Below are 13,500 nucleotides of genomic sequence, written 5' to 3'. Positions count from 1 at the left end.
ACGCTTTCCTGTTTCATCTGCAGTCACGAGACACTACCTCCGCAATGTCTTACAAGATACAAAATGCAAAGGTCTTGATTCAAATGCAAACGCATGATCCCAATGAGGATGATGAAAAGTCTCATGTGGAAACTGGACTAGAGGGCTTTTGGGTTTAGCGTGGTTGGACCCTGGTCTCCAACGCACCCCTGATAACACCCCATCCGGCCTGATTGGGATCAGCTCTTATTCTGAAGCCGTGCCTCATAGTAACCGCCGTGACAAATGTCAGCATCCTATGACACACTTAAGCTTCAAACCATATTGAGAAGGGGGGTTGGGTGGTGAAGAAATACCCATTACATAGCTACACAAAATGACATCTTTCCATCTACATTAACATTGATGTTTAGGCCATTTAGCAGACGCTCCTATCCAAAGCGAATTACAATAAGTACATCTGTCAGAAGAAAGAGAAACAACAATATATCGCTCTCGGTACATTAAGGATGTTCATAGAACCAAGTGCCAAACACTGACAATTGCTAGGTCAACCCATTCCCCGTACACAACACAGATAGATATGATAAGATACACAATGCTAAGTACAATTTGTAAGTGCCAGGACGTACAGCATACAATAAGTGGGTACATTACGTAAGTGCCAGCTATCCCTAACAACAAACCCATGTTCTCCCTCACTTTAGGATAACTGTCATAGGGTTTTACTTCCACTTAGCGTATTTACATGTGCGTTTGTCTACTTGTGTGTTTAAATATTACCTCATGGTTGGTGAGGTTGTTGGGACATAAAGGAAACATTGCGTTGAGGCTACTACTTAACACCCCGTTTTGAAAACCACCTCTAGTTCATGTGTTGGTGTCTTTGCAGAAGTTGCAGAACAGGAAGTTACCAAACACAGCAGCGCCACAGCTGTGAGCTCTGGGCAGGGCGGATAACATGATAAAGAAGGCATGTATATCCAGGAGGAGATGGAGGCTGCTCTGGATGCACTCAGAGGCCTCAGATAAGGAGGCCAAAGCGCCACACTTTGTTGCTCAGTGGCCTTCAATACCTTTCAAGAGATTCAATCATGTTTTGGTATTGGTTTTAATAAAAACCGTCACATGATTTCCTTTCTGTTACTGGAACATCGATATTAAAATGTGAGGATGAATATACATTTTGATTAATGTTTTTTTTTACGCTAGTAAAAAAAGTGAATTGATATTTCATCAATGCCTTTAAAACCATAACAACACAGATTATAATAATTTACATGCATAGGGCAGCATTGCACCAGACATGGGAATGCATAGGGGGCCGTGTGTGTGATGCATGTGATGGAGCGTGTGTATGTTGGGTCAGTAGATATATAGAGCATGTCATCATGCATTAGACAGAATGTGAGCGTTGCTGGATTCACCCGGGAAGGCCGACTCCGCAGAAGCAGCCGACAGGTCACACGGCCGCTTCCTCCCCCTGGAGGAGTTCAGCCCTTAGTCAGAGGCGCGGCGGCGGAGTTGAAATTCCCGTCTGACGAGGAAGAATGAGAGCGAAAAGGTCAAGTCTCTCTCATCTTGCCTTCATACGCCCGCTCCTGCTAATGCACATAAGTAACACATAAATAAATGACTTCAGGTGCACAACATTGCCATTTTCTCTTTGGAAATTAGGTAGGCACCATTTGGCACTGCATCCACTTTCTCTTCCTCACACACACACATGCACACACACAAACACAGGCACTTAGACATAACAACAATGATGTGGATGTTTCCTTTAGGCTGTCTATCGGCCTGTGAAGGTCCTTCCTTTGTTTTGGTTACAAAGACACTTATCACCCGTTTATGAAACTTAAGTTCCAGTTTTTCTCAATACAATCCCTTTCAGAAAGCAATCCTCGAAAATAGCTCATAGCACAAGCCGAGAAGATATTCATACATCATCTTCTCCAGTGTATTTATTTATGCACTACATTTAACCGTCTTTGGAGATGCTGTGTTATATATTATTCTTACTTCCAACCGTAATCATTGCCAGAAACAATATAACGTCAAAATGAACTCCATACATAGACAGCTTGAGCCATCGAATGATGTATTTTTATTTGGTCTGTCACAAAAATAAAGACGGATGCTTTTGCAGGTTAACTTTAAGTGGTTTTACATAAAAAACATGACTGGGGAGATTGGCTGAACCCGTTGTCTGATGAGCAATCTGAGTTTTCATGTGCAGATGTTAAGGTATGCAGCAGGAAATGCTCTGAGATGGCCCACCAATCGCAGGACCTGTGATGCGAGTTTCCCTCAAAACATCTGGATTCATGATAACACACACACACGACCACTGCAGCTTCAATCGAGCAGGAATGGTTCCAATCAACGAGGAGAGGTCTATTTTCGCATAAAAGTCTCATGACTCACGACTGTTCCTACGACGTAATAGCAGGTGTTGCAGGGTGAAGCGGACCACATTGAGACCTCACCAACCAGCCATGCACCCCAAATCTACCGCCTCCCTTCGTTTAAGATGCGTTACCGTGCCATTGTTAACACGTGACAACATGAAATCTTTCACTGCTTTCGGAGAAACCGTTGGTATTCTCAAACCCACCACCCACCACCCCCTCAACCACCCCAGGCCCTATGCGTGGTGAGCGGACCCTTCAGACCCTTGAAGCCCATTGGCCGGGATAAGGAGCGGCTTAACAAATGGCCGTGTGTGTTTTGCCGAGCGAGTCTGCCCGCTGACACAGAAAGCCTCCCTCTGTCCGCCGGTCCACAGGCTCTGAAACATGCGGTGGGCAGGGGGTGGGGGTGGGGAGTGTCTCTCCCCAAAAGCACACAGATGGGAGAAACCCTGCCCAGCTACCCAAACAACTGGACCAACAGCCCCGACGGCTCGGTTACCATTCGCTGCCCGGAGTGGGTCGAGTAAACATGTGTGCATTTGAAAGTTACACACAACTGATCATTTCTGGGGGAACAAGGAAACCGTTTGAAAAAGGCAAAGACCTTTTGGTTGACTTAATATTCAAACTCTTTGGGTATCTGAGGATTGGCGAAAACTGCGTACTCAGGAGGAGTAAGTGAAGGATGGTACTCTGAAAGCCTCTGCTGATATCAGCTAACACCTTTCAAAACACTATGGTTATCCTCACTATATTTGAGGGATGGACAGTTAAAACACTCTGGTATGTTGTAGATAGAAAGTCAGGCCCATGAATAAATTCAACAATTTGTTGGGTGAATTTTAGTAAAAACAGTTTCTTGGGCCATTTAATTTGATAACCGGATCATACCATTCCAAATGAGAGTCCAACTTCAAAGAAAAAAAATACCACAGAATGATTACGAGAAGTGAGTAACCTCCCTACAGAAATAAGCACAGCACACAAAAGTTACATAAAATGTTTTTGTATTAAATGTCTTTGAAACCTGATCGGTGAATGATAAAGAATTTCTCCCAAGAAATAAATTCACAATAAAAAGGTCAAAATGTCACATTATTGAAAATAAAAACGTTAAAACACAGACATGGCTTGCCATACAGTGAATCAAAAATCGTCTTGTGGTTGTCGAGGGTTCATACTTTGTGGCCCACTAATAACACCAGAAGAATAAAAAGGCCAGATCTGAAGCATTCGGCCTGTTGTTGAGCTGAATCTCCCAACCGCCACAGAACCTTAAAACAAGGGGGAGAAAATAAACAGGGAAGAGGCTCTGTTCACTTTGACTCCCGAGTGGGAATCGAACAAACACTAATGTTATCTGAAAAACAGGAGAAATGCGGATAAGGGTTCTATGATTGCCATTAAGACGCACTGCAGAAGTACACGGGCTCATCTGTTGGCACAGTCACAGGAATATTGTTTTATAGGAAGGCACTTAACATGGGAGCCCTGTTTCTCCCCATGCCGCCACAACACTGCACTACAAAAGGTCCACGTTCCGCACTGCACACCCAGGAAAACCGTCAGCTAAGTGCAAGTTCAGTTAGTAGAAGAAGTCCACTTTCACCATACCAGGAAGAGGGGTTAGGGGTGTGGGGGTATATAGGCTATCTGTAACGCCACATACTCTTGATCCTCTGTAGCACGGTTTGGTGGCGGAGGCCTGATGTCTCATGATTCATACTTGGATGTTTTGGTTCCAGAGACTAAATGCAAGGCTTGACTGGTGCTTGTTTGCTTGATAGTCTTATGAGCATATCCAAACAGCCCCATTTCTGTAGTTTTAGGGCGTATGAACCATGTAAGCCCAAAGTAAGATGCACCCCCACCCCGCCCAATAATGACCAACCCCAGTTCTGCCAGAGTAGGTGGGAAGAAAATCCCATCTCTGTACAAATGGTTCCACCCAAGAAGACTTAACAGTTCTACTCAAAGATCAAAATCAAAAAACATCACTGTCCATAAACAAAACATTAAGCGTTTCTCCTAGGTTCACAAGACATTCCCATTGAGGCACATTTCCAGAGAAGTGTCATATACAAAGCTATAAAAATCGTTAACATTCAAGTACTTTGTCATGTAAACACTTTCCAGACTATTTACATAATCATTTTGCTGCTGCCGTCAATTTTCTTTTGTGTGCAATAAGACAACAGTGTAAAAGAAAAAATACTCGCGAAGCCTGCGACCAGAAAACACATCATGGGTTATCAAGAAGTTGTGAACTAGGGTTCGACAGAGGCCTACGCTTTAACAACACAGATGGCTACCGACAGTGTCCTTTTAGAGCAACACACAAGAGCAGCACTGGTCGCTGCCGCTGGGAACAGTGGAATAGTTCATCTGTCGGACGATCTCTGCAAACAGCTCATCGACGGATCCTTTATTTTTGGCAGAAGTTTCCATAAACGGGCAATTCCACTCCTGAGCCAGCGCCTTCCCCTCCCCGGAAGAGACCTCTCGCTCGCCTTCCAAGTCTACCTTGTTTCCGACCAAGATCATCGGCACACGCTCGTATCTCTTGACGCGGATGATCTGATCCCTCATCGGCTTGATGTCTTGGAAACTCTGTTGGTTCACCAGGCTGTAGACCAAAATAAAACCCTGCCCGTTTTTGATGTAGAGATCTCGCATGGAGGCGAACTGCTCGGTCCCCGCAGTGTCCAGGATTTCCAAGACCGACGGAGACGAGTCGACTTCTATCTCCTTTCTGTAGAAATCCTCTATCGTGGGATCGTATTTCTCGATGAAGGACCCCGTCACAAATTGGACAGTCAATGCAGATTTGCCGACTCCACCCGATCCCAAAACAACCACTTTATACTCCCTCATGGCTGGTCGGAAATAAGGCACCTCCTTTCCACGAATCCTTTTTCCCACCCGCTGGCCGCCCCTATGTTGTCGAACCGAGCAGGACGGGAAACCAGCCCTGGCGCTCGGATACCAACGCGGTCTGTCGCCGGTCGAGCTCGCGGGGGTACGGTGTATCGCCCAAAGACCACAAATGACGAGAAGAAGGGCCGTTCCTTAATATAAGCGGCGGAAAACGACGCACATTTGATTGCCTGTATTGTGCAACGGTGCTGAAAAAGCGTGATCACTTCTCCCTTCTTGCTCGGCGTTTCCTGCCCACATTTTCAGCGCAAGGCAACTCGCGTCAGAAGCCAGCGCATAGTTCCGCTTTCTTAAAGGCGTAGTCATCCGAAACCTGCAGTAAGAAGTCGCCCAGTCAGTGGATTTATGGGAAAAGATAGTGCGCATGCTTGTCCACGGCGATCTGACCTGATTGACATTACTGATTACTGTGAGAAGAAATCCCTATGAATCAACTGAGTGGCCTCAAGATGTCGCTACCATTAATTTGAATGAATGCAACTGACTGGCTGACCAATTTGGAAGTTGACATTAAATAACTATGTCTATTTTACAACTGAACGTTTCCCAAAACTTCCAAATGTAAACTAATGGTATGCAATATATCAAATAATGATGCAGTCATGATGGATCTCCATCATGACTGCAGTGCATATGCATTAGCATGACCTATAATATAATAGGCTATTGGACTAGCCTGGACATATCTTACCATACCATATCGCTGTAATGCAATCATCCAGTTGGTTGAGAAATCAGAAATTGTATGAAATATAACAATCAATTGGGGAGGTGTAATCATAAAACATTGAATGTTATCAAAGTCTATTTTACAACTTAACAAATCCCCAAACTTCCATCATGACTGCAGATTAGGTCTTACAGGCTGCCCTATAATATATGACCGCCTATAGCCAGCATGTATATAATACAATATTCCAATAAGGCAATCATCCAGTTGGTTGGGAAAGGGGAGTTATCAGCCTATGGCTGTAATAGTTCAAACATGAAAACATAATTTCCATGTCTTATAGTTATAGATACTTAATAATTGGTTACACTATAACCAACAGCAACAACACAGAACAAAATACATCTATATCTTGAGTGCACTTTAAACCATCCATTTTCTAATATCAGTGCAGATGTACTATTATAATCAATGGGACGATTCCTACGCTCATGTTACTACATTACGCAACAGTGGTGCATTTCCCTCAAGGTTTATTTCTGCAATCAGTAAAACTGTTTGGGATTAAAAACAGACAAACACACACCACATAAATACATTCATATTGCAATAAAACAGACGAGCAACAAGGGTTGCATGAGCAAATCCAATTTTTTATTTTATTCATTTTTTTTTAAATCCATACAGCAAGAGTCAATCATGGCAACAATAAAATGTGCATAAACAAACCTGGACACAAAATAGTACAACATTGTGTGGCAACTATTAGAAGGTATGTAAGTGGTATTTGCACCTACGAGTAAAAAGCGGTCAAAGCGTGCATCCCAGCAGGGAAGAAAACCTTTCGTTTAAGACAACAGCGGGACGTCTGCCCAAACTGCTCGGCCCGGTTCGAAAAAAAACAAAATAAAACATAAGAAATAAAACAAAATAAAATGATGCTTTGGTTCTGTAGCAACTTTACAGTGACCTCAGGTTGAAAAGGTGTTTTTGTATTTGCCCTTGACTGCAGAGACAGTTACATTCATTTTGAAGACAACTTCATTGCCAAAGTGTGTTTACGGTGGTGAGCCTTCACCTGCTGAGCGCACAGCTATGATTGGAGGAATATATTCCTGTAAGTCAACGTTGGGTGTTAACATATGGCTGAGATAAAGCAAAGATATACCAGGGGTGTATGGGTGCTGCCAATACTGAATCACCTTCTGAATAATATGGCTGGTTGAAATAAAATAAAAACTTGTTTATAACACGAGTAACATGACTTGTTTTTATTTAAAGTATTATTCTTTCTTTTTTTTACGCCAACAGTGGATGACCTCGACTGTTAGTGTATCAAAAATACGCTAATGTGTTTAATGTCATCTGAGTGTGTTAACTTTCCTTACTTATCTATGGTACGGTTTATTTTGTTCTGTATAGGTGTGTAGTTTCACATGCAGTCAAACCCCGGAAAATACTAGAAATAACCCATCTGGATAGTGTGCTGTCTCAACTGTATATACTATAAGTCCAACACAATGGTTTGCTTGGACATCGTTGGGTGTATGTGTTCCTAAGAGGAGTGCGTGACACACCCCGCCTCCCAACAACATTCCCTGGCAATGCAAGCCGACTAACCAAATAAGCTATAAAAGCGTTGCTTTCTCTCAATGCGTTTGGCCAAGAAACTAGTGCCCTTCTTTGCAAGCGTTTGTTTTTTCTTTCTTTTTTTAGCTGGTCTTCTAATTTAACAATTTTAAATTAATCTAACAAAATTCCTTATAATTATAGATCTTTTTTTTATTATTCAAAATAATATCTCAGTATGATACATGTTCTTCTCTGTTCATTTGACTATATACAGAAGTGCAAAAAGTCAACCTTCGCCACCCTTAGGTGATGAACTCATCAGCTGCAGCATATCTGACTTCACCCGTCTGGCTAAAGTCTTTCTCTCACTCCTAAAGTTCCCTCTCCACAAGACACACACACTAAGACCCGTCCATCTCACTGTTCGCTTTGACCTGATATTCAGGGCAAACTTAAGAAATATTTAAACAATATGACGTGTCTCTTTTTGTTTGAAATGGATACAGTAGAAAATAATCTTAGTCTAAAACATGGAAAAACAAAACTATATCTCAATACAATATAATCTTCAAACACCACCTTGACGTGTCGCGAGTCAGATTAAAATGTCGCTTGGTTAAACGTACACGTTTTTTGTGTTGCCGCACGTTTGCAGCAAATTAATTGATTTCATTCCTTGTAAAAAACTCTTTCATCAATTATCTATTAATAGACAATGTAACACAAACAAAACAAAAAACACATCCAGCTATATGAAATTATATGGTTTGAAAAAAGTTATGAATGTCATACTATCTCAAAAATCTACAACTGCTATACCAATGTTGTCAAGTAATATATAGTAAGGCAAAAAAAAGGAAAATCTACAACTACATACCTCAAATAGATTCAAATTCTTAAGTAGTACGTAACACATAAAATCAATGCAAAATTTTTAAGAGAGATTAATTGTTACCTTTACATAGCGGGAAAACAAGGGAGAAGAAAAAGAGAGATCTTTTAGCGGCACATGGACTATAAAATGTCATTGGTGTTCGTTACCTGCACTGTGATTGGAGGTACATTGGACACGAACCACACATGTTAATCTAAGGCTTCGTTAGGTACAATACAATCGTTGAAGACACAAACACACACCTCTGGGGGAAAATGGAAAGAGCCCGTATTCGGCTCATTCGAATGATAAGATAAACATGTTTTCTCGCTAATAGTTTTAAAATATCTTAGAACATGCGTCAGTAACTCTTATGAATATGATTGAGAAAAAATATATAGTACAACTGTGCTTTGGTTTTTATAGTATGATGATGAATCGGTGAATGAAAACACGTTAGGAGTAGTTTCTATCCATAGAAAGACCGGTCAAATTGATGAGGCCTCATCATGCCATCACACGTATGAATTAGTCAATCTCTGCTGTGTAATTGAATCGAGGGTGAGCTGTGATCCTTTAAGTGCACTGGTATTTGAAGTGACCTATCAGAGGGTTTGTTTTTACATCATGTGATCAACGTGTTGGACCAGTGCTGCTCACAGACACAGTATTAAAGTCCCTCTTCTTTAAAATGGGTAGGGTGGGGTGGGGGGTAACACCTTCAGCTCAACTCCATCGCAGCACCAGGCTTCAGAGTCCCAGTGTCCCAACTGACAAACACTCAACGTGATAAAACCCCAAGGCAAAAACAGGCAAGAAACGAGTACCGGAGGGAGAAATGAAGAAAAGATGGGAGAAAATCGTCGGAAAAAAACCCAAAAGAAACCGAGTTATGAATGAAAAACAACTAAACTCGTCATGAGGACCAATTTCCCTGAACCCCACTAAACTACGCATCAGGCAAAAAAAAAGAGACACAAACATAATTAATTGATGCTGCAACACTGGAAAAAAAATAAAACACATTGCAAACGTACAATGCGTATACCTTCGGTAAAACCTAATAACACTGCTGTGAGAACACTCTGTAGGAACGAGCTGTATGGGGGGGTGGTGGGGGTTGATGGCACGGGATACAAGGAGGAGTAGCAAGCCTGGCTGTGCTTTCAAAGTACACGTGTGTTGGTTTACCCAGAACATTCGTATGTCCAAGACCCTCATTTCTAGTCTAGTTCCACTAGTCGCCACCAAAAGGAAACACAAATACAAACCAAACTGCGCATGCTGAACAGGATTTGGCAAATAAAAAACGTTTTTTGGTGCTTTTCCTTTTTTTTTTTTATATTCAAGGTGCATGTTGGCATTTATTTTTGTAAATTATATGTTTATGGCTATTGTTTAGAAAATCGTGAAAAAAAAAAAAAAGTGGAGACAAAATCTTTCTCATCTACAAACGTACCAGCATTGTCTACCCAAATCTAAACGCAAACCTCGCTCTTGTCCTGCTATTGGTGCAGTAAAAGACTATGAGCACGATGGGAATCCATACTCATAATAAGAATAACCAAAACGTCAATTTGAGTGCTCCAAATTTGCCGGAGACAGAGGTGTAATGTGTAAAATAAAAAAAAGAAAAGAGGATGAGCCCTCTGTGATATAAGACACACTGACGCCCACCTCCCCCCCCCGCGTTTCACCAAAATGTCTTCTGCTGTGTAGGCAACAGGGTAAATCTCCCAGCCAATGGGGAGGAGGTTGTTGGTTGGTTGGTGGCGTCCACACCTCTTGATACTGATATGTGGGGCATTGGTGGCGCCGGGACCAAGTGGGTTGCACCCAAGATAGATGACATGCGTTACTACGACGACCATCGTCCTTGAGGGTGGGGGTGGGGGGGTTAGGGGTTAGGGAGAGGGAGGTAGGAGAGGGGGGGTCGCTCTCGGAGACAGCACCTTGGCTCCTCTCCCGGCACTGGACATTCCCGAATGTTATGTACATAAAGGCTGAACTAGTTTGGCGTGGACGGCACCAGCACACATTCATTTGATCTGCGGGGAAATATGGGAGAGAGAAGGGGGTGGTAGAGACAAAAAGAAAATAATGATGAAAAAATGATGAAAAAGAGTCATCTCTATAATGTTAAACATGCACCATGTAAGCTCTGCATTAGCAGCCTCTAGTGGACTGAGTTGGAGCTGCAGATATAACGAAGTGATTTTCACACTAAGACCTTCTAGCTCAGAGCTTTTCAATGGACAACATTGCTGCAGTAGTAAGGCGCCATAGGGCAGGTTTAAATGTTATTCCTGGTTTCAATAATTTATTTTTCCTCCAATACAAATAATGTCTCCTATAATAATGCTAAGAAATCGTATTGGCGTAGCACTAACACAATTTCATTCAGTGACAGGCATTTTCTTCTGTGGAATGCACTGAGAGAGACAGAGAGGGAGATCAAGAGACGGACACATACAGACGAACAGAGACGGACACAGAGAGAGAGAGGGACAGGGGATATGATTGGAAGTGGAACTCACTGTTCTTGAGAGGAACTACATTTGAGTCAAGTACTTGTGACTACTCAGATGATCTGCAGATATTATTGGAATCTGGGGAACAAGAGACAGAACAGAGATCCCGTGAACATTTCGACATGCACCCCGTTGTTTCCTGGATGTAGGCCAACCAAAATGTCAAGCATCAATCATGTTTTTTAAGAAACACTTCCCACACACGGTAAACGCTTGTTTGTTGCTGAAAAAAAAAAAGACAAAGCTAAAGGCCGACTTGGCTAACGCTTGGCCACAGTTGATTCAGGCAGGTTATTCGGGTGGTGTTACTATATGTAAAAAGTCGACATTCTCTTCCAGAAGGGTGGTAGTGAGGTAGGACGACGTTGTCAGTGAGGTAGTGTTTGACATGCAAATCCAAGTTTCCCCCCAGCCTTGTTGACCTGCACGCCTCAATACATACTAACACCAAACCAGCTCAGAGACCGGCCACCGATAACCATCACAAACATCCCCAGCCCGAATGCATACTGTATATTGATGAAAACTTCTGAATGGAGTCTGCTCTACACACAGTTCGTAGACTTTAAAACCGGTTGCAATGGTGCAAATGTTCTCTACCCTGGCGGATAAGAACATTGGACTTTAAGTAATGCATTGAAATTGTTGTTTGTCCGTATTTTGCCTGAAAAACTGGTAAAGCTGGGCTATGCTACGTGCTGGAGGCAGCAGCGCAAAAAAAAGCCCAAATGTAGAAAAAAAATATTAAATTAAAATAAAAAACAATACATAAAAAGCCAAGCACCACATGGCACAGGTAGCAATTGTTGCACATACTGTGCAGAACCAGTTCTGAAAATGTTGTAGAAAATACAAAGCAAACTACCTCATACATACCAATTGCATGTATTCGTTGGTAGTCAACTTTGATAAGGAAGAGTCCTCAAAATGGAAAAGGACAAAAAAATGAGTTAATTTGAGGACAAACATTAAATAGAATACGGTGTGTGCCTTTCCACAATTACAGATACACAAAGCTATCCATCATAACATTATTGTTTTAATTAATCATACTGTTTATTCATCAAAACAATGGTTATTGAATTTTGGATGTTGCCTTAATTTTTTGACGTGTGATGGACACTAAATACAGAAGTGTAGGCCAACAAGAGGGAGTCCTAACCATTCCCCATTCCCCCGAGCCTTGCTGTCACTCTAGCACTACCACATCGTCCATGTGCACTAAGGGAGAGAGAGATACAGAGACAGGACGGGAGAGAGAGAGAGGGCAGAGGAGAGAGATGGAGAGAGAGACAGCAAATGAGGGAGAGAGGGAGCCAGAAAGAGAAAGAGACAGGGAAGACAAGTGAGAGACAGACAGAGAAGGGGGGCGAGCGATAGAGTCAAAGAGAGAAACAGATAATGGGAGAGAGAAATAGAGAGAGAGAGCGCTACCTAAGGGGAACTCTACCAAAGCGGTGGGGTGCAAACCTGATTGGCGGAGGCAGTTGCGAAGGGATGGCTTGCGGCAGATGTGTTGGCTGCTGAGACAGCGGCTGGATTACCACTGTGCATCATGGGAACTTTTTGAAGGGAAAATCATGTAAGCAAACCACACAGAGGCGCGCTGTGGCCACACAGGGGGCATATTGGAACGGGGAGGAGAGCGGCGGTCAGACAGGGGTTCAATGTCACCACTCCTCATGGCCTCCATTTTATATCTTCTCTAAACTATGGTGAAGATTAGTAGGTGGCACCGTCTGTACCACATGACAATGCATAGGAATAGAAATACACACACCTCAGGATGAAACCTCTTAATATTAAAATAACTATTTATACAGCTGACACTGGAGACTGGTGAAGGCATTTTTTTGGGCCAGAGGACATAAGGAAGAAAATTGCAATTGAACCCCCTTGGTGTTCATATTTAAATAAAAAAAAAGAGCCTTAATGAGTCTTAATAAGTTATACCAGCCAGAAGCCAGGGTGGGGAATAGAGTGGAGAGTGGGCCAAGCATTATTACAGACTATAAATAAAGCAATAAAATAAAGACATTATTATGCAAAACAAATACAAAATTTGAATAGCTGCACTAACTTTTCCCCTTATTGTAATCCAATAGCCTAATTGCGATAAGACTGTCCAGAAACTATGACCCCATCTTCAACGATAAAATGGAGTCCCACACAAGTTAGTTTCGTGAGGCCAGACGTACGAAATCTCGCCGAAAATTCACGTGTGGCCTCGCGAGACTAAACACAAAGTTAACAGCTGCTGCAGTTGCTACAGCTAGTTAGGTTTGTGTGAGTCAGGTTTATTTGGGGGGGGGGGGGGGGGCGTGAGGGGGGGGGGGGGGGAGGGAGGGGGCGGGGGTTGAGTAACTAATAAAGAAGAGCTGGAACCTACCAATACTGCCAGAGGGTGTCATGCACAATATTGAGCCTGCCCATCATGCAGTGCAACAGGAAGTGGATTGGAAAGGGAAGAGAAATCAAAAACAGCCCGTCACAAGGTTCGTTAGAGTGAAGGGGGAGAGATAA

The 13,500-nt window shown here is 42.6% G+C and overlaps 1 protein-coding gene and 1 long non-coding RNA gene across 2 annotated transcripts; both read right to left on the bottom strand.

Moving 5' to 3' along the window:
• Window positions 1-3,229: 3,229 nt before the first annotated feature.
• Window positions 3,230-5,724, bottom strand: LOC132463315 (ras-related protein Rap-2b-like). Its single transcript, XM_060059373.1, has one exon. The coding sequence runs from the start codon at window positions 5,265-5,267 to the stop codon at window positions 4,719-4,721; it is 549 nt and encodes a 182-aa protein (XP_059915356.1). The 5' UTR covers window positions 5,268-5,724; the 3' UTR covers window positions 3,230-4,718.
• Window positions 5,725-6,632: 908 nt separating this feature from the next.
• Window positions 6,633-13,285, bottom strand: LOC132463318 (uncharacterized). The gene is made up of 4 exons (XR_009527008.1): window positions 12,448-13,285; window positions 11,854-11,880; window positions 10,984-11,055; window positions 6,633-10,494 (listed from the first exon to the last, which is right to left on the bottom strand). It is a non-coding gene; the product is annotated as an uncharacterized LOC132463318 (long non-coding RNA).
• Between the last annotated feature and the right edge of the window lie 215 nt (window positions 13,286-13,500).

Source organism: Gadus macrocephalus, chromosome 8 (assembly GCF_031168955.1).
Source record: "Gadus macrocephalus chromosome 8, ASM3116895v1".
Taxonomy (NCBI): domain Eukaryota; kingdom Metazoa; phylum Chordata; class Actinopteri; order Gadiformes; family Gadidae; genus Gadus; species Gadus macrocephalus.
This window is presented reverse-complemented; position numbering and strand designations above follow the sequence as displayed.

Coding starts and splice junctions, on each gene's coding strand:
- LOC132463315 (XM_060059373.1), bottom strand. CDS start 5,267: ATGAGGGAGTATAAAGTGGTTGTTTTGGGATCGGGTGGAGTCGGCAAA.